This window comes from Leucoraja erinacea, chromosome 10 (genome assembly GCF_028641065.1).
Source record: "Leucoraja erinacea ecotype New England chromosome 10, Leri_hhj_1, whole genome shotgun sequence".
NCBI lineage: Eukaryota > Metazoa > Chordata > Chondrichthyes > Rajiformes > Rajidae > Leucoraja > Leucoraja erinaceus.
In genome coordinates, this window is record NC_073386.1 from 55,022,551 (window position 1) to 55,046,096 (window position 23,546).

The 23,546-nt window shown below is 40.8% G+C and overlaps 1 protein-coding gene across 3 annotated transcripts in view; it reads left to right on the top strand.

The window, feature by feature from the left end:
* dph5 (diphthamide biosynthesis 5) overlaps positions 1 to 15,956 on the top strand; it is a 33,379-nt gene extending 17,423 nt beyond the window's left edge. For all 3 annotated transcript variants that reach the window (XM_055642352.1, XM_055642353.1, XM_055642354.1), the window contains exons 4-7: positions 6,988 to 7,108; positions 9,035 to 9,074; positions 11,475 to 11,578; positions 14,487 to 15,956. In XM_055642352.1, coding sequence (XP_055498327.1) covers positions 6,988 to 7,108; positions 9,035 to 9,074; positions 11,475 to 11,578; positions 14,487 to 14,722 — 501 coding nt within the window. In that variant the 3' untranslated portion in view covers positions 14,723 to 15,956. The remainder of the gene's footprint in view (positions 1 to 6,987; positions 7,109 to 9,034; positions 9,075 to 11,474; positions 11,579 to 14,486) is intronic.
* Positions 15,957 to 23,546: the final 7,590 nt, after the last annotated feature.

The following is a 23,546-nucleotide window of genomic DNA, read 5'->3' on the forward strand; positions in this document are numbered from 1 at the left end:
TGCTGTTTATCAGCATGAGGACCAAAGTTGTGCCAATGAAAGTCAAAGAAGCCACTATGGGACTGAGAAACAAGAATAAAACTGTTAGAGACATCAGCCAAACCATAGGCTTACCAAAATCAACTGTTTGGAACATCATTAAGAAGAAAAAGAGCACTGGTGAGCTTACTAATTGCAAAGGAACTGGCAGGCCAAGGAAGACCTCCACAGCTGATGACAGAAGAATTCTCTCTGTAATAAAGAAAAATCCCCAAACACCTGTCTGACAGATCAGAAACACTCTTCAGGAGTCAGGTGTGGATTCATGGACATCACCAGTTGCTGGGCGTCTTCTCTGATGATACTCTGCCAGGCCTGTATTGCAGCCATCTTCAGCTTATGTTTGTATTGAGGGCTAGTCCCCTTCAGTTTTCTCTTCAGCATATTCTTCAGGTGTCAATGACCACTGTCCGCAGAAGGCTTCATGATTAGAAATACAGAGGCTACACTGCAAGATGCAAACCACTGGTTAGCCACAATAAAAGGATGGCCAGGTTTCAGTTTGCCAAGAAGTACCTAAAAGCAACCACAGTTCTGGAAAAAGGTCTTGTGGACAGATGTGACGAAGATTAACTTATATCAGAGTGATGGCAAGAGCAAATTATGGAGAAGAGAAAGAACTGCCAAAGCATACCACCTTATCTGTGAAACACAGTGGTGGGGGTGTTATGGCCTGGGCATGTATGGCTGCTGACGGTACTGGCTCACTTATCTTCATTGATGATACAACTGCTGATGGTAGTAGCATAATGAATTCTGAAGTGTATAGACACATCCTATCTGCTCAAATTCAAATAAATGCCTCAAAACTCATTGGCCGGTGGTTCATTCTACAGCAAGACAATGATCCCAAACATACTGCGAAAGCAACAAAGGCGTTTTTCACAGCTAAAAAATGGTCAATTCTAGAGTGACCAAGTCAACCACCCGATCTGAACCCAATTGAGCAAGCCTTTTATATGCTGAAGAGAAATCTGAAGGGGACTAGCCCCCAAAACAAGTATAAGCTAAAGATGTCTGCAATACAGGCCTGGCAGAGCATCACCAGAGAAGACACCCAGCAACTGGTGATGTCCATGAATCACAGAATTCAAGAAGTCATTGCATGCAAAGGATATGCAACAAAATACTAAACATGGCTACTTTCATTTACATGACATTGCCGTGTCCCAAACATTATGGTGCCCTGAAATGGGGGAACTATGTATAAACACAGCTGTAATTTCTACATGATGAAACCAAAATGTATAAAAATGGCTTTTATTAAAATCTGACAATGTGCACTTTAACCACATGTGATTTTTTTCTATTACACATATTAAATTGTGGAGTACAGAGGCAAATAAATAAATAATGGGTCTTTGTCCCAAACATTATGTAGAGCACTATATGTAGAAGAGTATGTTTTTTCAGCATATTCCTTTCCTTGTGTATTTCCACTGCTTTTAAAACCCAAAATTAAACTGTCTCAATTGTAGTTTAGTAACTTATCATGAGCCCTTTGGAATTATTTTCTAGCCTATTAACATACTGCAATGTTGGATGTGTCTTTTTATATATGTTCTTCATATATTAAGGCATTGAGATGAATGATTAGATCGATATTCCTACAATCAAGCAGGTTTTGAGGGAAATGGAGACTCTTACCATTTGTACGGAGATCCATAGCTTCACTTCCAGTTTTCACTTCCATAATGGTATTTAATTTGGTGGATAAATAGAGCAGTGGCAACTCAGCTGATGCTGCATCTTTCAATTGTGAAATTTTGATTTATTGAACCGTGTTGAAGATTAGTGCTGTCTTTTGAGGCACCTTGAATTAGCACAGATGGACAGCGGGAGGGAGAAGGAGTGGAAGAGTGGGGAGGGAGGGTGAGAGGGGTAGGGGGGAGTGGTGCAAGAGGGAGAGAGGGAGTGGGGGAGAGGGGGAAGGAGGTGGGGGATGGGGGTGAGAGGAGAGGAGAGGGGTGAGGAGAGGGAGATGGAAGAGGAGGGTGTTAGGGTGGGAAAATTCATGAACATTGTTAAGAATGGTTCTCTTTATTCAGAAGTACAGTTGTTTTTTAATATTTAGATTTGGAATAGTTTCCTGCACAAATCATCTGTATCTAGTTTTGAATACTTATTAGTACTTGAATACTGAATACTCTAGAGAAAAAGTACTTGCGTAAGAATGGGTTTACTGGAGTGACGAGAGCAATTCCAGAAATTGGATTAAAAATAAATAAGCACCAGTTCTTTGTATCTATTTTAACCTAGTTATTGTACGCCATCTTGCCTGAAGATTTGCACTGCTTTTTGGTTACAATTGTCATATATGGCAGGAACCCTCCTATACATTCCTATTCATTATGTAGTCTTCTCTAACAACATCGCCATGTGATATTCTATCAAATGCAGTGCTACTAAATCACTTTCAGGGCACCACTAATAAGGCACAACATTCTATTTAGGTGCAAATCCAGGTTCTTTGCTGTTTGTATGTATCAGTTGATCAAAACTTGAGATAGCAGAACCATCTGCATTTCAGTCTTTATTAAACAAATGTTAGACCAGTAAACAACATTTTATTAGGAATTTTGATTTTTTTTATGGATCTAAATTAACCTTACGTACTGTTTTATGTTAAGATCAGAAAATACACTTCAACATTGAGCTCCTGGATGCAGGTGAAACCTCCATAGTTGGTCGTTTTTAATTAACAACTCTCATAACCCCATACTACAATTTGTGCTATTTTTTTTTAATTTAATTCATTTTTTTATTTATAGAATGGAATTCCTGATCAAAGTATTTAGAAGCTTCCTGTGTAGTGGTTCCATTTGTGCTGCACACTTAACTGTACAATACTGGATTTCCCATGGCTCCAAACATAGACAATTGGAGGATACAATGTGATTCATCATACAAACATCCAAGATCTCTGCTCCTTCGCCCTGTCCACTGCTATACCCAATTTTATTCCTCTTTAGCAGGGTTGCCTTGGGCTATTTGGTTCTGAATTTCTTTCCTTAATCTGTCCAACTCTCCTTTATGACGCTGCTTAATATGTAATTATTTAACTGGGCGTTTTGTCATTCCTTCAAAAAGTTACTTCCGTGGCTTGAAAATCACTCAATGATGCCTTTTGAGATATTTTGTTACAATAAATTCTTTATATAATGTTGTCTATAATTACCAGGTTGGTCACATTAAAAATTATTTTCCTGCTAAGATGGATAATATTAAAATTTATAATTTTGTTTCACTAAAAGGTTCAATAAATAAACTCCAGGAGGCCCCCAGCGCAACATTCGTCCAATTGTGTGCAACACTGACCCCTGAGGCACACTACTAGTCACCAGCCTTCAATCCGAAAAACAACCTTCCACGTCACCCTCTGCATCCTACCATGAACTCATTCTTCATCCAGTTGACTAGCTCTACCTGGATCCCATGCAATTTAACCTTCCAGAGCAGCCTACCGTGCAGAACCTTATTTAATGCCTTGCTGAAGTCCATTTAGACAATGTCCGCAGCTTTGCCCTCATTATCCGTTTTGGTTGTTTAGTTTATAGATGCAGAATGGAAATAGGACCTTCGGCTAACCAAGTCCCTGTTGGCAAATGATCATCCGTACATTAGTTTTCCCAGTTTCATACCCTACACACTATAGGGGCAATTTACTGAAGCCAATGAACCGACACGTCTTAGGAATGTGGGAGGAAACAGGAGCACCCAGAGAAAACCCACGTGATCAGAGGGAGAACATACCAACTCCGTACAGACAGCACCCGTAGTCAGGATCGAACCCGGGTCTCTGGTGCTGTAAGGCAGCAACTCTACCGCTGCACCACTGTGCTGCCCCTTTCTTAAAAAAAACTCAGTCAGATTTGTGAAACACTGTTTCCCACTTACAAAACCACGCTGCCAATCCCTGATCAGGCCCTGTCTATCCAAATGCATATATATATATTAGCTCTCAGCATACTCTCTAGTAACTTGCCTAGCACAGACATTAGACTCACTGGCCTATAGTTCCCAGGCTCTTCCTTGCAGCCCTTCTTGAATACAGGATCAACATTAGCCACCCGTGTCGAATGCTGATTCATAGATCTCAGCCCGCAATTTCTTCTCTATCTTCCCACAGTGTCCTCGGGCCCGGGAGATTGATCTATCTTCAATACGTTTCAGCACCTCAAGCTACCGTCATTATCTGTCCCAATTTCCCCAGTCTTCATGTCTTTCACCACGATAAAAACAGAGGAGATTTACTCATTGAGTGCTTGCCATCTCCTACAGCTCCACGCAGAGATGACGGCTTTGGTTCTAAGGGGCCCTGTTCTCTCTGTAGTCATACCCTTTCCGTTCATGTACTTATGAAATCTCTTTGGATTTCCCTTCAGATTATCTGCCAGAGCTATCGCCTGCCTTCTTTTTGCCCTCCTGATTTCCTTCTTAAGTATGCTCACTTCCCGAAACTCCTCCAGGGATATACTTGATCCCTGCTTTGAAAAACATTTTGAAAGATATGGATACGCTAAAGGAATTGTTGAGGGTATGACAGGTGGAATGTCATATCCCGTGGAAAATGTGAGGTTATCCACCTTGGGGGGGGGGGTGAATGCAAGATGAGAGAATGCAAGATGTTGATGTTCAGAAAGATCTTGATGGCCTTGTACAGATATCACTGAAAGTAAACATGCAGGCACAGGAAATTGAAAAGGGAAATGATATGTTGGCATTCATTGATAGAGGATTTGAGTAGCAAAGTAGATGAGACTGCATCTGGAATATCATGCATAGCTCTGCTGTATACCTTGCCACAGGGAGTGCAGCAAGGGTTCACCGGGCTCATTCCTGAGGAGAAATTAAGAGGATTTAGACCACCCTCTTGACTTTGGGAAGATGATTGAAACAAGAGAAGTTCTTACCTGATGCAAGGTTGACACTTACCCTGGCTGCAATTGTCAAGAACCGGGGACAAAATCTTAAAATAAGAGGTTGGCTGTTCAGGACAAAGATTAGAAAAAACTTCTTGATACAATGGGCGATGAATCATTGCAATTCTCCGCTTAAAATGTGGGGTTGGTGTCTGTTATTGCTGCTTGTCCGCTATAACCGAGTAAGAAATGACTGAGTAACAGAGTATCATTGTATAAGTAGGTTATGTTAGAGATACAGCGCGGAAACAGACCCTTCGGCCCACCGGGTCCACACCAACCAGCGATCCCCACACGTTAACACTATCCTGCACTCACTAGGGACAATTTTTACATTTATCCAAGTCAATTAACCTACAAACCTGTACGTCTTTGGAGAGTGGGAGGAAACCAAAGATCTCGGAGAAAACCCACGCAGGTCACAGGGAGAACGTACAAACTCCATACAGACAGCAGCAGTAGTCGGGATCAAACCCGGGTCTCCGGCACTGCATTCGCTGTAAGGCAGCAACTCTACTGCTGCGCCACCGTGACCGCTCAAAGTAGAAACAAAGAACCATTGATCCAATCTAATTCCCTCATGATCGTATACACCTCTGTAAGATCACCCCTCATCCTGCACACCAAGGATTAAAATCTCAGCCTGTTCAACCTCTCCCTATAGCTCAAGCGCTCAGGTCCTGACAACATCCTCATAAGTCTTCTCTGTACCCTTTCCAACTTAACAACATCTTTTGTATAACAGTGTGACCAAAACTGAACACAAAACTCCAAATGTGGCCTCACCTATGCCTTGTTTACTTGCAACATAACCTCAATACTCTGATGAAGGCCAATGTGCTGAAAGCTTTCTTCACCACTCTATCTATTGGTGACGCTACTTTCAAGGAACTATGTGTATACTTACACACCTAGATCCCACTGCTCCACAACACTACCCAGAGCCCTACCATTTGCTTTGTAGGCCCTGCCCTGGCTTGTGTTTCCAAAATGCAATACTTTGCACTTAACTGTATTAAACTCCATTAATCATTCCTCAGCCAACCTGCCCAACTGATAAAGAATCATCCCTGGGATCATACTGGTAAATCTCCTCTAGACCCTATGATGCCAGCACATCCTTCCTCAGATATGGGGCACAAAACTACTCACAGTATTCCAAATATGGTGTGACCAGCACCTTAGAAAACCTCAACATTACATCTATGCTTTTATATTCTTGTCCTCTCAAAGTGAATGCTAACATTGCATTTGCCTTCCTTGCTACCAACTCAACCTGCAAATTAACCTTTTGTGAACCCCGTACCAGCACTTCCAAGTCCCTTTGCACCTGAATCCTCTCCCCATTTAGAAATGCAGCGTGGAAACAGGCCCTTCAGCCACTGAGACACACACACAAAGATTACCTGCACACTAGTTCCATGTTATCCCAGTTTCGCATCCTACAAACTGGGGGCAATTTGTAGACACCAATTAACCTACAGACCTGAGGGAACCGCAGCACCCGGAGAAAACCCACATAGTCACAGGGAGAATGTACAAACTCTGCACAAATAGCACCTGTAGTTCCCGATGTTGGGGGAGTCCAGAACCAGGGGCCACAGTTTAAGAATAAGGAGTAAGCCATTTAGAATGTAGAGAGGAGGAAACACTTTTTCCCACAGAGAGTTATGAGTCTGTGGAATTCTCTGCCTCAGAGGGCGGTGGAGGCCGGTTCTCTGGATACTTTCAGGAGAGAGCTAGATAGGGCTCTTACAGACAGCGGAGTCAGGGGATGTGGGGAGAAGGCAGGAACGGGGTACTGATTGGGGATGACAAGCCATGATCGCATTGAATGGCGGTGCTGGCTCGAAGGGCTGAATGAGCTACTCCTGCACCTATTGTCTATTGTCTAGTCAGGATCGAACCCAGGCCTCTGGCGCTGTGATACAGCAGCACTACCACTGCATCACTATGCCACCCTCTGCACCACTGTACCACCCCTTTGGTCAAGTATTGATTGATTTTTCTTTTGTTTTTTTCCTAGTTGTACAATTTTGGAGAAATAGTTTCCATTGTGTTCTGGACAGAGACATGGAAACCTGAAAGCTTCTATGACAAAATCAAAAGGAACCGACAGAGTGGAGTTCACACTTTATGCTTACTTGGTCAGTGACACTTCTTCCTTTTATCTTCTGCTGGCATTTGCATGGGTAAACCAGACTAAATGATTACCTTTTCAAAAGGTTGGTGCTGATATCAATTTATCAAAATGTTTTATTTCACAACCAAATATAGCTTCAGATTTGAAAGTGTTTGCATGAAGAAGTCATTTTCCAAAGTAAATTCTTCACAAATCCTTTACAAATGTGGATGTTTGATTTCCAAAATTAGGTTGAGGCCGTACGTTTTGTACATCTTAACCACCCCATTCCCGTTCTGTCTTCTTCCCAGCACTTTATAAATTAGGTTTCATTGGAAAACATTGACATTGTCTTATTGCTTATAAGAACTTAATGATAGATTTTTTTTTAAAACTTCAGATTCTGTTATCCTATAACCATATTGTTGGATGTTTAACTTGATTTGACATATTCATCCATATTCAGCAATCCCAGACACTTAGTTTCTGAAGGCGTTATTTTTAGTTGTCACTAGACCAAGTGCAGACCCGTTGGGTCTGTTCCCCCAACGTGCGGTTGTGGGGGGGGGAGGCGGCATGCAGCATCACACACTAACCCCCCCCCTCCCGCACTCACGCTAATAGAGGGGAGGAGGGGGGAGAGAGAGAGAGAGAGAGAGAGAGGGGGGGGGGGGGAGGGGGGGGGAGAGAGAGGGGGAGAGAGAGGGAGTACTGAGAGGGGGGTGAGATGAGGGGCGGGGGGAGCGGGGGGGGGGGGGGGGGAGGAGGAGGGGGGAGGAGGGGGAGGGGGGGGGGGGGGGGGGGGGGGGAGAGGCGGCCTTTTTACTTCAACCCAATCCCAAACAACTATTTGCAGGCAGTGCTTTTTTTACCTCTAACCATATTTTCATTTTCAAACCAAATTAAGGGTACTCACAGTGCTGTAGACATTTGTCAGTGTCATTCATAGCTCTGATTGAGGCACACCACTTGCAGAGACTGATTGAGGCACACCACTTCCTGGTTTTATAGTCCCTCCCCCTCCCTCCAGCAGGGGCAGCAGAGAGAATGGGGAATGTTGTAAAAACATTAATATCTCTGTCAATTTTCATCGACGGGGAAAAATCCTCGGCACACACGTGGCGGAGGGGGGCCCTGAGCGAGGTGGCCAAAAATGACGGCCGTAGGTGGCGGCGTACTCTCGGAAACCGCAGCACAGAAGATGAATGGAAACTGCACCATCTGCAAGTTCCAATCAGCCCAATTTAAAATGTTTCACTAGTCTTACTTTGTTCCTGCATTTCCTAATCTTAGCGTACATTTGTTTATGTTTCATTACTTGTAACCATTGTTTCATGGCTTTTATATTCTTTTGTTTAGGTTTGTACTACCAAAGGAGACACCAGACATGAAATGCTGGTGAGATGTTGCATGAGAGAGCTAAGATTATGAAATGCAGTGACCAAGTGAGACTAGGTAGTGAAGTTAATAAAGTCCATGAGTTCTGCATGGGTGCAGGAGGCAGCCCCAATGCTGTCATCAGTGACCTTGGGGATAGGGCCAGTCTTCGCCTGGAACATGGATTGTTAGATGTATCCTACAAAGAGACAGACATCCTCTTTGTATATTGCCTGTGTATGTTAATGCTCAAACATGCACGCAATAAAACACTCTTATTTTAGTAATATTTGCTGCCATTAACAATATACTCATTCTATTTTGATATCTGATATTACCTGCACTAAGTGACTTAATTTAAAGTAGACAAATATATTTTCCTCATAAAGTGATGTTTAACCATTTCAGTTCAGCAATGAGAAGGAAAATTCAAATATGTTCATTGGATACCTGATAAGTTATTGAAACAGCAACATTTTATGGAGCATTTTAATATTTTCCCATTCATGGCGAGCAGACTGAAACAGAAATATAGATTTGGCTGTGTTTTGTAAATCATTTTTTTTTTTTGCAGACATCAAAGTAAAGGAACAAACACTGGAAAATCTAATGAGGCAAGTTTCTCCATTGTTTAGGGAGCAAATAATTTTGATGTAGCAAGACTGGAAACAGTACATTACCAAACCTGCTAGCAGCATAGATTATGCACTAAAAGAACGGAGAGATTTAATGCTCCACTAACTGAAGAGAACAGGAAGTCCAACTGAATTATATGTCAGGAGCCATTCTACATTTTTTGAGTAGGAAAGAACTGCAGATGGTGGTTTACACCAAGATAGACACAAAATGCTGGAGTAACTCAGCGGGACAGGCAGCATGTCTGAATAGAAGGGATGGGTGACGTTTCTGGTCGAGATCTTCCTTCAGACATTTTTCAATTGGTTTCCTGGCTACAAACTACCAGTTTAAGAGTTTGGCAGGCATAAGGAGATAAATATGTGACTCTCAGCTCAAATCAGGAGGAGGTGGTTGGATATTGAACTGACGGATTAGGAATCCATTGACAAAGTCAATTGGCAGATAGTTTGTGGTGATGTTGCTTTCAAGTAACCCTTGCTAATTCTAGCCCCTGATGCAGTGCTGCAAGGGCAATCACCTGTTCTGTTCAGCCAATCTCATGTTTTGGTTGTCAATGTTACCAAGGAACAGTTGTCCAATCTGGCCTACAATAAATTAAAAATGGAGGTGAAATGTAAAGCATAAAATCTCATTGAATGAGTTTTGCAACTTAATGCCCTCCCTCCACCACACTAATCTCACTTGTTTAAACTGCAAGTGATGTCTGTAGTTGGGCTTCCCATTTTACTTTCTCCTTGCCTAGCGTCATTATCATTACACAACCTCTATTGTATTTGCAATATAATACACACACTATAAAATTGACCATTTGAAATTGAACTCAAGAAAGTGTTTGTCCAAACTTGATAACCTCACAAATGCAAGGGAAAACAGTCAGGATACGGTGAGATCATAAGATAGATAAACAGCTCCAAACTGTACACTTTCAAATTCTCATAATCAAACTCCAGACAAATTGGAACACATCCAATCAGAAACATTTGAAATTCTTACTGTAATTGTAGCTATTTTGGATAACGATCTTGTTACTGTGTAATGGTTTGAATCTAGTTCTTCAAAACAATAAATGCTGCCTCAACTTTGTATGTGAATACATTACAGACAGAAGTAGCCATCTAAAAATGTTTAATAATGAAGCTCTTATATCATGTTTTTAGAAATACTTCACGGCTACTGGTAATGTAAAATTAAGACTCGCTGATAAGTATTTAGTTCCTTCATATAACAATATTTTACTTTTCCCCATTTCCCTATAAATATTTCTTCCACTTTCCTCTCATTACGAGTTCTGATTTATGGTTCCATGCATACTAATAATCCTCTGAACCTTGCCTAAGGGACTTTTTAGGAGCAATGGTATTGAGGTAACCACATTCCATCTCAATTATATCCTTTCATTAGTTTCCTCCATCTTTTCAGCCAGTCTCACTCCAGCTGAGATTGACTAATTCAACACAGGCGAGGAATTGAATCCAGAATCGTTTAGCCTCTAGCTCTGTGCCATACCAGGCTTTTCCCCGGCTAGCTAACTGGGAGATTGAAATATGATTTGTTTTTAGTATAAATTGGTTGGAAGGCATGGATAATTAAAATGATTGCGTCAGAAGTTCTGCGTTGGTTGAAATTTATCTCAATTACCTGTGTCTCACACCCAACGGATTGTGCGGCAGTCTTTCATAAGTTTTAATAATATGTTTCATTTCTTTGTTGCAACTATTTTGTTCAGTTATTTCACAAATCCTAATCTTGCAATATTTAACACTTTTTATACCACCATGGATATTTAAGTTTTGGGGGAAATTTGTTTTTTTTTAAATAACTATTTATTTAAAATTTAAAATCCACAAAGTACCATCCACCTAAGAGGTTACTTATTTGCATTGACTCCCACTTAAACTATGTCTTAATTTTGAAATTCCCAGCCATGTTGTCAAACATCTCCATGGCCCTCAATTTCCTTATTTTTAGTCACATATTCCAATGAGGTATCTGCAATCATTCAATTCTGTAATTTATCATTCCCAAATTTAATCATTCCATATTTGATAAAAAAAAGTTCCTTCACCCTTCACCTGGTATCTGGAATGCCAGGCCTAAACCTCTCTATAACTCTTTTATCAATATTTTGTTCACTTGTCCTAATTTCAAATTCTGTTTGATATCTCTCCTGTTAACTACCTTGCCGCATTACTTTGCATTAAATGTAAATCCAATTAAAAAATAAACCAAGGTACTCTTTGATTTCATTGTGAACAAGGACAAATGATATTGTTCAATTCTTTTTTGTCCACTAACTTTTTATTGTTAATATGAGAGGAATGAACGAGAAAGAATCGTTATTATGAGAAACACAAATGAACATATTTTTTTAATAGGGGAAAGAAGATCTTTGAGCCTCCCAGGTTCTTGTCTGTGAATGAGGCTGCTGAACAACTGCTGGAGATAATCGAAAATCGCAGAGGTAAAGGAGAGGAGCTAGGTGAGCCAACTGTTTCTGTGTATCTAACCAATTATTACAGTAATGCCCCTTAAGGATTTTTAAATGGATCTACAGTGCATTAATATGTTAATTGTTTTGATGACATGAGTATTAGTGGCAGCTGTAATTTGTATCATGATCTCATTCTTTTATTGAATTATGTCCAATTAGCAAGTGATGCAAATCATTGTATTTATCATTTATATTAATTTGGTCTAGTGCCTCTTTGTACAAAGACTAAGTTAAGTAATGTACAAGTTATATCAGTAATTTGCCTTTATCTGCAGATAAGACTTTTTCATTTAAAAATCCTTACATTCCTTAAGAAAATGTTAACTCATCAAAACTCATTTGATGCCTTTTCTAAATGGAACCTGAGGCTATGCACAAAATGCAAAAGTCCTTTGATAATCCAAATGTTTTATCTTTATTTGGAATTTTCAAGAAATATGCTAAACCTTCCAGTTTCATCACCCTTCCTTGACCTGCTTTTCCTCCGTTCAAACAGTCCGTTTCCAGTGTTGTCCATACAAATACATAGTGCCACACTGGCTTTATAATTCAACCCTTTTATATGTATTTTGTATTTGCACAGTGATTATTACCATGAGAAGGCATCCAGGGTTTTTGGAAACCTAATTTGGTAACAGTCTGATGTAATGACACCCGTTCCTTCTATCAAGAGATGCTGCCTGTTCCGCTGAGTTACTCCAGTATTTTATGTCTATCTTTGGTTTAAACCAGCATCTGCAATTCCTTCCTACCACATAATGACTATTGTAGCAGTTTCACGTGTTGGTGGAGTGATAAATTGAGCCTCTTTCAACAGAAGTGACAAATGGTGCATTTTTTAATCCAAAATGTCTCATTTAGCTGAAATTTACTGGGCATTACTGGAAAATATCCCTTTTAATCTTACTGAGCAGAAATTAAAGTTCAAAAGCATTTGTACAAACCTCTACCTCCTGAATTCCATATTGTTTTAACATTGTGCCACAGATGACTTTGTTCAGGCTGTAGAATTAATCCACAAAATAGTTCACTTTAAATGAAATACTCACATTTTAAAGTATTTCCCCCTGTTCTTCACACTTAATAGATATATTTCCCTCATCAGCCAATTTTGATAATAATGTAGAGAAGGACCTTGACCATTTTCCAGCTTGTTCGCTGTGAAGGTTCATGGGTTCAAACTTCACTCACTCCAGCACAATGGCCCAGGATTTCCTGCCTGTTGTGAACAGCTCCATGAGAGAAACCTAAACTGACCTTTTATGGATCCCCTCCACAGAAACCAATGCGGCTAAGCGATCCTGCACAATGGGGATTTAAACACGTCTATGTCATTAAATGAAGGGAACTTCTGAGGCATTCAGAAAATCTCAAAACTTTCAATATAAGGATTTCTAATAAGTTAAAAAAAAAAAATAAAGCTAGCACTTTTGGACAGCAAAATGTTTAACCATGAATTCAGAGAAGAAAGAAAAACTGCTTGAGGAACTCAGTGGCCAGACAGCATCTGTAGAGGGAAATGGACGGACAGCGTTTCCGGTTGGAACCCTTCTTCGTATCCTTGCAACGGAATAAAGATCCCGGCCGAAATGTTGTCTCTCTATTTACTTCTATGGGTGCTACCCGACTTGTCGAGTTCCTCCCGTAGTTAGTTTTTTTTGCTCTCAATTCCTGCAGTCTTCGTGAGCAGTGCAATGTTGAAGCACTGTTAAGAACTCATCCATGAAGAATGGCCAACAAAGTTAGGTTTTATCCACGTTCAAACAGGAATCCTGAACTTGTTGGCACAGACGCAGGAATATTGTGGAAGTCCTGCAGAATTCAGTCCATAATCCAGGCTGTCATTTGATTGCATTAATGAGGGAATGTGATTTCATTAGAGATATAATCTTTTATGAGGTGTTTAACCAAATTCTGATGCAGGCTCTCGATCTGAAACATCAACTTACATTGTTTGCCTCCACAGATGTTGCTCATTCCGCTGATTTCTTCCAGTGTTGTTTTATGTCACTGCTTTATCTCTGCCTTAAATATATCCACAGCCTTCTGTGGTAAAGAATTCCACAGATTCACCACCAAATTCCTCCTCATCTCCTTCCCAAAGGAACGTCCTTTGATTCTGAGGCTATGACCTCTAGTTCGAGATTCTCCAACTAGTGGAAACATCCACTCTATCCAAGCCTTTCACTGTTCACCCTATTTCACAGGTACATTGATAGGACAGGTTTAGAGGTATGGGACTTGAATAGAAAATAAGTGGAGGGATACAGGCCTAATGGGGGGCACCTGAAATGACCGTTGCCATGCAACACACTCTGTGTGATGAGATGGGCCGTAAGGACCCATTTCTGAACTGTACATTTGCATTATATTTGATTCGGATCATGGATAATTGGTAAGAAGAATTTGGATTTTAGATCTGTATTGTCAGCCCTTTATGATTACAGTTACAGTCTTGTTTTTTTAAATTAAGATAGAGAGAAAGAAGGAACAGGTACTATGAATGGAGAAGGGTTTATGTAATTGGTCTTGTGATTATAGAGCAGGGCCAGCAAGTCTGCAGAGTCTTTTCTTGCATTCTTCCTTAGAGGAAAGGGACACCAGGTGTGTTAACTCATTTGGCTAGATGTACATGTTTTGCAGCTGGAAGGAAGTTACATTCCTGACTGCATCATAAGACTTGACTTTCATGTATTAATGGGGAATGCGCCTGCATCGACCTAACAAAGACATACAGGAAGTGAATCAGCTTTTAGAGGACATGGGGCAGGAAATGACACAACTGCGAAATTCATGTCTGGTACATTAGATTAAAACAAGTGAGAATATTTCAGTGGTGAAATGCGTGTTTAATGTATCCAGATGGCTCATGCTGTTCTGTCTTTCTCTGATTTAGCACTGACTGAAGATACTCTGTGTGTTGGACTGGCCAGAGTGGGTTCCAAAGACCAAAAGATTGCTGCTGCAACTCTCCAACAGATGGTGAAGGAGGATCTGGGTGCTCCTTTGCATTCCCTGATCATTACAGGCCACATGCATCCGATGGAAATTCAGATGCTGAAACTTTTTGCTGCGGATAAATCTTGTTTTAATAAACTTATTTCACTTGATGGATCAACATACTACTCATAACAAAACAAAATAAAATCGCAATTAAGTTATAAAAGATTAAGTTATGTGCGCCTATAAATAGGAACCCGAGGGGTAACTTTGTCATTCTAAGGGTGGTAGGTGGATGAAACAAACTGCCGGAGGAGGTTGTTGGTGCAGGTACTATCACAATGTTTAAGAAACATTTCGACAGGTTTAGAGGGATAAGGGCCAAACGCAGGCAGGTAGGACTAGTGTAGATAGGACATGTCGGCCAGTGTGGGCAGATTGGGCCGCAGGGCTTGTTTCCACACTGTAAGACTATGTAGTTGTAATACTCCGTTCCGGATTGGCATTAAAATCATGTGTGATTGATTCACCTGGATAGCACGTCATATAAAGCTTTTCACTGTATCTATCGTCCTAACAAAACCTCACTCTGACCAGAGAGAGGCTGATGAGGAGAATACATCGTTTTGATATTGTGGGTGAGGACCTTAGACCTTAGACAGGAAGCAGTGGTCAGATGTGTGAAGTGCACTGTGGTACATGAAGGGTTTGACTACCTACTGCCAGAAACACCATGAGCAGCATCAACTTTCCCTCTCACCAGTTACATTTTGTCCTGATGAAGCAATGGCCAATTCAAACTCTTCCTTGTCTTAAATGATATCCTTCAAACTCCTCTTTGCTCCATCCGTGCACCTAAATGTCAGTGGAAAGAGATCCAAGATATCGTCAACCGCACAGCTACACCATTCCTACTTCCACAAATCAATGGTGACAAATGTCCATTCCCTCCCCATATGTTGCCTGACTCCGTCGAGTTCCTCCAACATTGTGTTTTGCCTACAATATCAATGATAATTTCTCCATGTAATCAACCCTTAACATATTTGATTGCTCCATGAATTCCTCATCCATTCAACTGCTGCTTCCCTGTCAATGCTCACTATTCACTCCTGCATTATTATTTCATTCACAAGCTATTTTCATTATCCCCTTTAAACCTACCATCTTTCAACTCTGTGCCCCAGCTCATGTATTACAAGCTCATTATGCACTCCTGATGTTCCTGATTCCCCACCTCTCAGTTCTTTGCTTTAGTTTGACTCTTTTCAAAAGCTCTCAACCCTTTTCAAGGAGATAATCAAAGAAAGATTTGATTAAAAGAAGCAGTAGATAAATAGGTAACAATGATGTGGAAAGAATGTGAGATCACTTAGTACAACAGTGTAAAGATGTTTTTTTTATTAAACATAGTAATAAATGGACATTGTATTATTGCTTCTTTGTCTATTCAAAATTGCACATAACGTGAATGCCTTGACCCCTCGGATATGTGACTTTAATGACTCAAGGCTCATTAAAGCTGAGAAACACTTTGATAAACAGAGACACACCCACTGAGTCATATCACCATCAACACTGACACTAAATAGTACTCTGCTATCAGCAGGTATATAAATAGCAGCTAATGTTCTGCAACATATGAATCAGAAAATGCTGATGAAAATTGAATTTTTTACTTCCCTGGGAAATACAGCCTGCAGCACCATCCTTAAAGGAAGTTTATAAAACTGTTTAATTTGAATTTCACTGCAGCTTTTTAAAATAGTAAGGCAATTATTTCTTGATTTTATTAATTAAATGACAATTTGTAGATGACACGGATGAAATATTAAGTAAAGTATTTTCCTCCTCCTTCTTGGGATATTTGAACCACTTTAAAGGCAACAACGGCTTTTCACTGTATCTCGATACACGTGACAATAAACTAAACTAAACCGAATTACATAAATGCAATATCTAAAATGTGCATTTCATTGCTCACTCCATCCATATCCATCCTCATTTACATCCAGTTCATAGAATGATTGTAAAAGATATTGCAGCACATGCATGACAGACAGAATACATCAAACTGCATTGAATGACACCATTGATCTGACATGCTTTAACTGGTTAATAATATTCCAGTTCTGGTTGCTGAGGGAGTGAAGACTTTCAGAAAACAGTAATTTAATTAAATTGTCAACCTAGACGTCCATTGCTGAGCAGGTCTTAATTGGAAGTTAAAGAACTCGGGGGCCCCAGTCTGCATCACAATCTCCCAGAGGTGTGGCTGATGGAACCCATAGGTGGTCATTAGATAGCCTTTTGCTCTGTCCATGTTTTCTTTCTACATTATCTCGGTGATAAGGGAAGAGTGTTAACACACGTGGCAACAGTGACCATTAAGCAGCACAAAACATCAAAAGCCTAATGTTTCTATGTCTTGTAGACCATTTATTTGAGAGAAGAATTTGCACAGCTGCAGCTTTGAAGGACATATCACCCAGAAAGCTTACTTCCTGAAGAAGTCTTGACCTGAAACATCACCCATTCCTTTTCTCCAGAGATGCAGCCTGACCCGCTGAGTTATCCAGCATTTTGTGTCTATTTTCAAGTAATTCAGTATTTTGGACCATAGTTTGGTCCACTTCTTTTCTATATGATAATTCCTGGTGCAAGCTTTCTGGAGATGAACCCATTTATAACTTACCACCCATACAAGATTTTGAGATCAATGGATTTTCTTTACTCAAGTGAGGCATCACCTCTTAAAGATTGAGAGGGGATCTTATATATCTTATAGAAACTTACAAAATTCTTAAGGGGTTGGACAGGCTAGATGCAGGAAGATTGTTCCCGATGTTGGGGAAGTCCAGGACAAGGGGTCACAGCTTAAAGATAAGGGGGAAATCCTTTAAAACCAAGATGAGGAGAACTTTTTTCACACAGAGAGTGGTGAATCTCTGGAACTCTCTGCCACAGAGGGTAGTTGAGGCCAGTTCTTTGGCTATATTTAAGAGGGAGTTAGATGTGGCCCTTGTGGCCAAGGGGATCAGAGGGTATGGAGAGAAGGCAGGTACGGGGTACTGAGTTGGATGATCAGCCATGATCATATTGAATGGCGGTGCAGGCTCGAAGGGCCGAATGGCCTACTCCTGCACCTAATTTCTATGTTTCTATGTTTCTAAAGAGTAAATGTGAACTGGGCATGAGGTGAATTAACTGACAGAGACAGATTGTACAGTGCAAAAGTAATAACTTTGCATTTCACTATGTAAAATCCCATCTCTCCTAAAACTCACTTAATTAAAACTGTAGGGCCATAATTTGCAAATCAAATAACATGACTTTGCACGAGTATACAATTTGTGTACAATGGGCCTAAAACAATATTCCCAGAATCAATTCTTATTGGACAACTTCTTAGTGGGTAAACAGTTGAGTGAGTATTGATGTATTGTGACAACAGATCAGAATTTTATTTAGAAAAAGTATCTCATCTTGAGAGATTTCTGAGATGGTTTATCTCTCACCTTGCCTAGCCTGGGAATATGTATAGAACCAATAATATGACTGCAGGATTCACCCTTGTTGATATGAATGATAAAATAAGCAGAAGTCTGAAGAAGGATCTTGACCCAAAACGTTGCCTATTCCTCTTTCCTTGATGCTGCCTCACCCGCTAAGTTCCTCCAGCATTTTAACCTATCTATAAAATAAGCAGACTGGAGCATTGGCTTAAGTTTATTTTCTCTGCAAAAATAAAACCTGGAAATGAATGGGGGAGTGGGATGTTATTTGGAAAACTTCATGTGATGCTCTCATATTTAAGAGAACTTCTCAGATGTAGTAGTTAAAAATAGTCCTTGGCAGTGCACATTTCCTTAACGCCATTCCAAAACTATTCAGACCAACTGACTTGAAAACAGAAAATGGAAATACTGTACTTAACAACTCAGACAGCGTCTGTGCAGTCAGAAGCAGAATTAATATTTAAGGTCTGACTCTGTTCGGGCTGCAAGAGCCGGAGCCTCTACTTGCCCATTATTTTAGTTCCCCACCTCACTTATTCTGACATTTCATTCTTTCCTTGCTACACTGCAGGGGGGTGGGGGGCCTTGATGATTCTAGCTGTCTCTTTGTGGCAGCTCCTCCTTTATATGTGTCATTGTCACCTTCCCCTAGCTCACAATAATCTATTCTACATTTTCCTTGATCATTCCCTCTGATCTCTCATGTTATTTTGTGCTCTTCAGGGCAAACAAATTGCATATTAGGTGACCTTTTTGCACAATAATTCCATTCAGTCTGCAAGGATATCTACAAGTTCCTAATTACCTGTCATTTTACTTCACCTTTTCAGTCTTGTCTATCCTTGCTTTCGAACACTGTTCCAACAAAGCCCAAAACTTGATGAGTTTATGATTAACTTCTTAGGAGCATTCAAAAATTCATATAACCAGCTTTTACTTTTGTATATGCCCAAATTTGATGAAAGGTCAGACTGTTCCTCTCTGCAGATGCTGTCTGACCTGCCATTTCCAGTATTCCATTTTTAACATCTATATAAGCTTTTCAAATTGATTGATATTGGATTTAATTTATTCCCAGGCAGAGAGATAATAATTTCGTTTTTTGTTCCTACTCCATCAATAGAAACACAAACGTGATATTATTATCACAGGCTCGTAAACTGAACCCCCCCCCCCCCCCCCCCCCCCCTGGACCCCCCCCCCCCCCCCATCCCTAACTTGCTCAATTGTTGAAAACAACAGGATTTATAAAATTAGTATATGGTGAATCGGGTGCCATAATAAAAACTCAAAAATGATTTGCTTAAGCAGCTTAGATGGACCTAGATTTGTAATTCTCAACAACTAATATGCCGAAGTAAAAATTTATTAACCTCCAATTTAAGCTAGCAAGGAATCAATATCAACGTAATATTTGTCCCACCTATAGTCCACACTCTATCCTTTTAGTGACATATTAAAATGTTGGGATTCACGCTGACTTGGCTATTTGGATTCAGACTGGCTTCTGAAAGACAGGGCTATGGAAGAAGGAAGATATTCTGGCTTGAGATCTGTGATAAGTGGAGTTACATGAATATATATATATTTAATTTATTTTTATATTAATCAACATATATCTTTTTTATGTTATATTGATATTAATTATTGATATCAATGTGTGTATATATGTAAATATAAAATGTGGTCATCAATATAGATGGGTTGGAGAGTAAGTTTGTTGCCAACACCAACATTGGAGAACTTGTAAACTATGAGGAAGATACAGTGGGATACTAGCAGCTGCAGAATGAGGGGTAGAAATGGCAGGAGTTTAATCCGAACAAGTGTGAAGTGTTGCACTTTGGGAGGTTGAATGCAAAGGGAAAGTATACAGTTCATGACAAGGCTCTTAACACCAATGATGTGCAGAGGTATCATGGAGTCCAAGTGCATAGCGCATTGAAGGTGGCAAAACCGGTAGACAGCATGGTAAAGAAGGCATGTAGTTTGCTTGCCTTCATAGTGAGGGACACTGAGCACAAGAGTTAAGTCATGATGCCGCTCTAGGTCATTTGGAGTATTACATACAGTTCTGGTCACCCCATTACAGGAAAGATGTGGAGTCTTTGGAGAGGGTGCAGAGGAGATTTACCAGAATGCAGCTTTGATTAGAGGGTTTTAGCTATAGTGAGATATTGAATAGACTTGGATCGTTTTCTCTGGAACATCAGAGGTCAAAGAGACTTGATGGAAGTGTATAAAATTATGAGAGGCATAGATGGGGTAGACAGTCAGAACCATTCTCCAGGGTAGAAATGCCAATGGTTTAATGGAGATGTGCAGGAAATGTTTTTTTTTTTCACACAGAAAGTAGCGAGGGAACTGGAACCCACTGCCAGGGGTGGTGGTGGAAGCAGATGCAATTGTGGCGTTTAAAAGGCTTTTAGATAGGCCCATGGGAGTGCAAGGAATAGATGGACATGGATCAAGTACAGGTAGATTAGATCAATTTATTGTGGTTCCTGTGCTGTATTCCTGCTATTATACTTCCAAATCCAGAAAGCTTAGCTGCGTCAATGATTTAAACAAGTGCATATAGCATTATCACTGGAGAATAACTGGTTTAAATCATGTTGCTTTCACAGACAATACAATGTTATGCTGAATATTGATTACAATTTTCCAAACACCATTAGTCAGTCAATTTGACTGCTCAATTTTCAAGTTTCTCAAGAGTTCTGCCTATCGCCATTTTAAGCCTACTTGTTGTACAAACCTTCATCCAAATTGCATCAGCTTGACAGTCTTCATCCTAGAGAGACTCTCGTTACTTCTCGACATGTGGCAAGAATCATGGCTTGGCTGTCAAGTCAACCAGCAACCTGAGGTGAACATAAAATACCAGCTGCCTTTGCGATCAGCAGTAAAACCTGCAGAATGAATGTCATGAATGGAAGGTGTTTTAGGGAACTGGTGAAATTCACATCATCACAGCAGTGCATTTGATTTGGGCCTTATGAAATGGCACCAAGCAGAATTCTATTTCTGAAAAGATCTATTCACCTGCAAAGCATTTTTCTTTGTTATAGGTGAATCAAGGGTATGCAGAGAAAAATGTGCTTTAGTGGAGTAAATAAATGATAGTGCATGATAAATGCAAGTCAATGTGAATTCATGTAGTGTTTAATGCTGTAACAGGGAGATACATATATTGGAGGTGCTGGGTAAAGTAAGTAGCTTGGTTGACCATTTGTAAGTAAAACACATAGTTTAGGTTTCATATTCAGGACTAGTGCATCAAATAAATGTTGTCAATCAGGCCAAAGAAGAACATGTTGTAAAGACAATGCAACAATTGTTGGTCTTTCTTTATTGACCTATATTGAGACCCTAAATATAGGTAGCGACTGTTGCAATCAAATTTTGGAATTGTTAATTATAAACATTGGTACATCATTATATACATCAATGATTTGGATAAAGGGATTCAAAGTAAGATTAGCAAATTTGCAGATGACACAAAGCTGGGTGGCAGTGTAAACTGTGAGCAGGATGCTACGAGAATGCAGGGCGACTTGGACAGGTTGGGGGAGTGGGCAGATGCATGGCAGATGAAGTTTAATGCGGATAAATGTGAGGTTATCCACTTTGCATTCCTGTTTTTGCTACCAAAGTGGATAACCTCACATTTATCCGCATTAAACTTAAGATTACTATCTAAATGGCGTCAAGTTGGGAAAACGGGATCTGGGGGTCCTTGTACATCAGTCTATGAAAGTAAGCATGCAGGTACAGCAGGCAGTGAAGAAAGCGAATGGCATGTTGGCCTTTACAATAAGAGGAACCGAATATAGGAGCAAAGAGGCCGTTCTGCAGTTGTACAGATCCCTAGTGAGATCACACCTGGAGTATTGTGTGCAGTTTTGGTCCCCTAATTTGAGGTGGGCGGCGCGACTCTCGTCAGCAGCGGCCTCTGCAGTCCGTCTGGCTTTTTATGATTTTTGTCTTGTTTTTATGTAGTTTTTGTTATTTTTTTTGTCGGGATATGTGTGTGTGGGGTGGGGAAACTTTAAAATCTTTCCCCTGCACGGGAGACCGGACCTTTTCTTGTTGGGTCTCCGTTGTCGTTGGGGCTGCAACATGGAGCGGCCTCCAACAGGAACAACCTGGGGCTCCAGTTGCGGTGCTGCGGACCGTCACGGGGCTGGCCGAGTCCGGAGCTGGTGGAGCGCTGCTGCGACCCGACCCCCGGAGATTCGGAGGCTGCAACTGCGGGTCTGGTGGACGGCAACACCGGGAGCCCGCGGGTCCCTGGTGGGAGACCGCTTTTCGGGGCTTCCACAACAGCGATTTCTCCCGCCCGAGTTGCGGGGTTGAAGAGCACCTGGAGCGGGGCCTTACATCACCGCCCCGCGCGGCTTGGAATGGCCGCGGGACTTTGCGAGCGCCCGCCGGGGCTCTAACACCAAGACCCGGTGTGCGGCCTTGCACCACCCGGCGTGGCTTTAATGGCCGCGGGAAAATCACCATCGCCAGCCGGGGGCTTTGACTTTGACTCTGACATCGGGGGGGGGAGTGCAGTGGAGAGATAGGTTTTTTTGCCTTCCATCACAGCGATGTGATGGATGTTTGTGTAAATTGCGTTGTGTCTCGGGTCTTTTTCGTTTTGTAACGTATGGCTGCAGAAACGACATTTCGTTGTGACCTCAACGGGGTCCAAATGACAAATAAATTGTATTGTGTATTGAGGAAGGACATGCTTGCTATTGAGGGAGTGCAGCATAGGTTTACAAGGTCATTAATTTTTAGATACAAAAAGCTGGAGTAACTCAGCGGGACAGGCAGCTTCTCTGGAAAGAAGGAATGGGTGACATTTCGGGTCGAGACCCTTCTTCAGACTAGTTACTAGTTCACCCAACAGACAGCCAACAATGGCCTGTTTTCTTTATCGTGACTGTTTTGCATATCTTTCATTCATAGTTCTTTATCTCTTTACATCATCATCTACATCACTCGTTTCTCTTACACCCAACTAGTCTGAAGAAGGGTCTCACCCGAAACGTCACCCATTTCTTCTCCCCAGCGATGCGGCCTGTCCCGCTGAGTTACTCCAGCTTTTTGTGTCTGTCCCTGGATTATATTATTCAGATATGTGTAATCAAGATTCAAATATATTTAATTGTCATATGGACTGACAAAGGAATAACGACATTCTGACTTGCAGCAGCATAAGCAGCCTGCAAATGTAATACACATATAAAATAAATATACAAAAGACAACCAATAATCTGATAAGCACAATATGTACAAAAAAAATCCTAAATCATTAGGTCTTTATTCTCTGGAGCGCAGAAGGTTAAGGGGGGACCTGATAGAGGTCTTTAAAATGATGAGAGGGATAGACAGAGTTGATGTGGACAAGCTTTTTCCTTTGAGAATAGGGAAGATTCAAACAAGAGGACATGATTTCAGAATTAAGGGACAGAAGTTTAGGGGTAATATGAGGGGGAACTTCT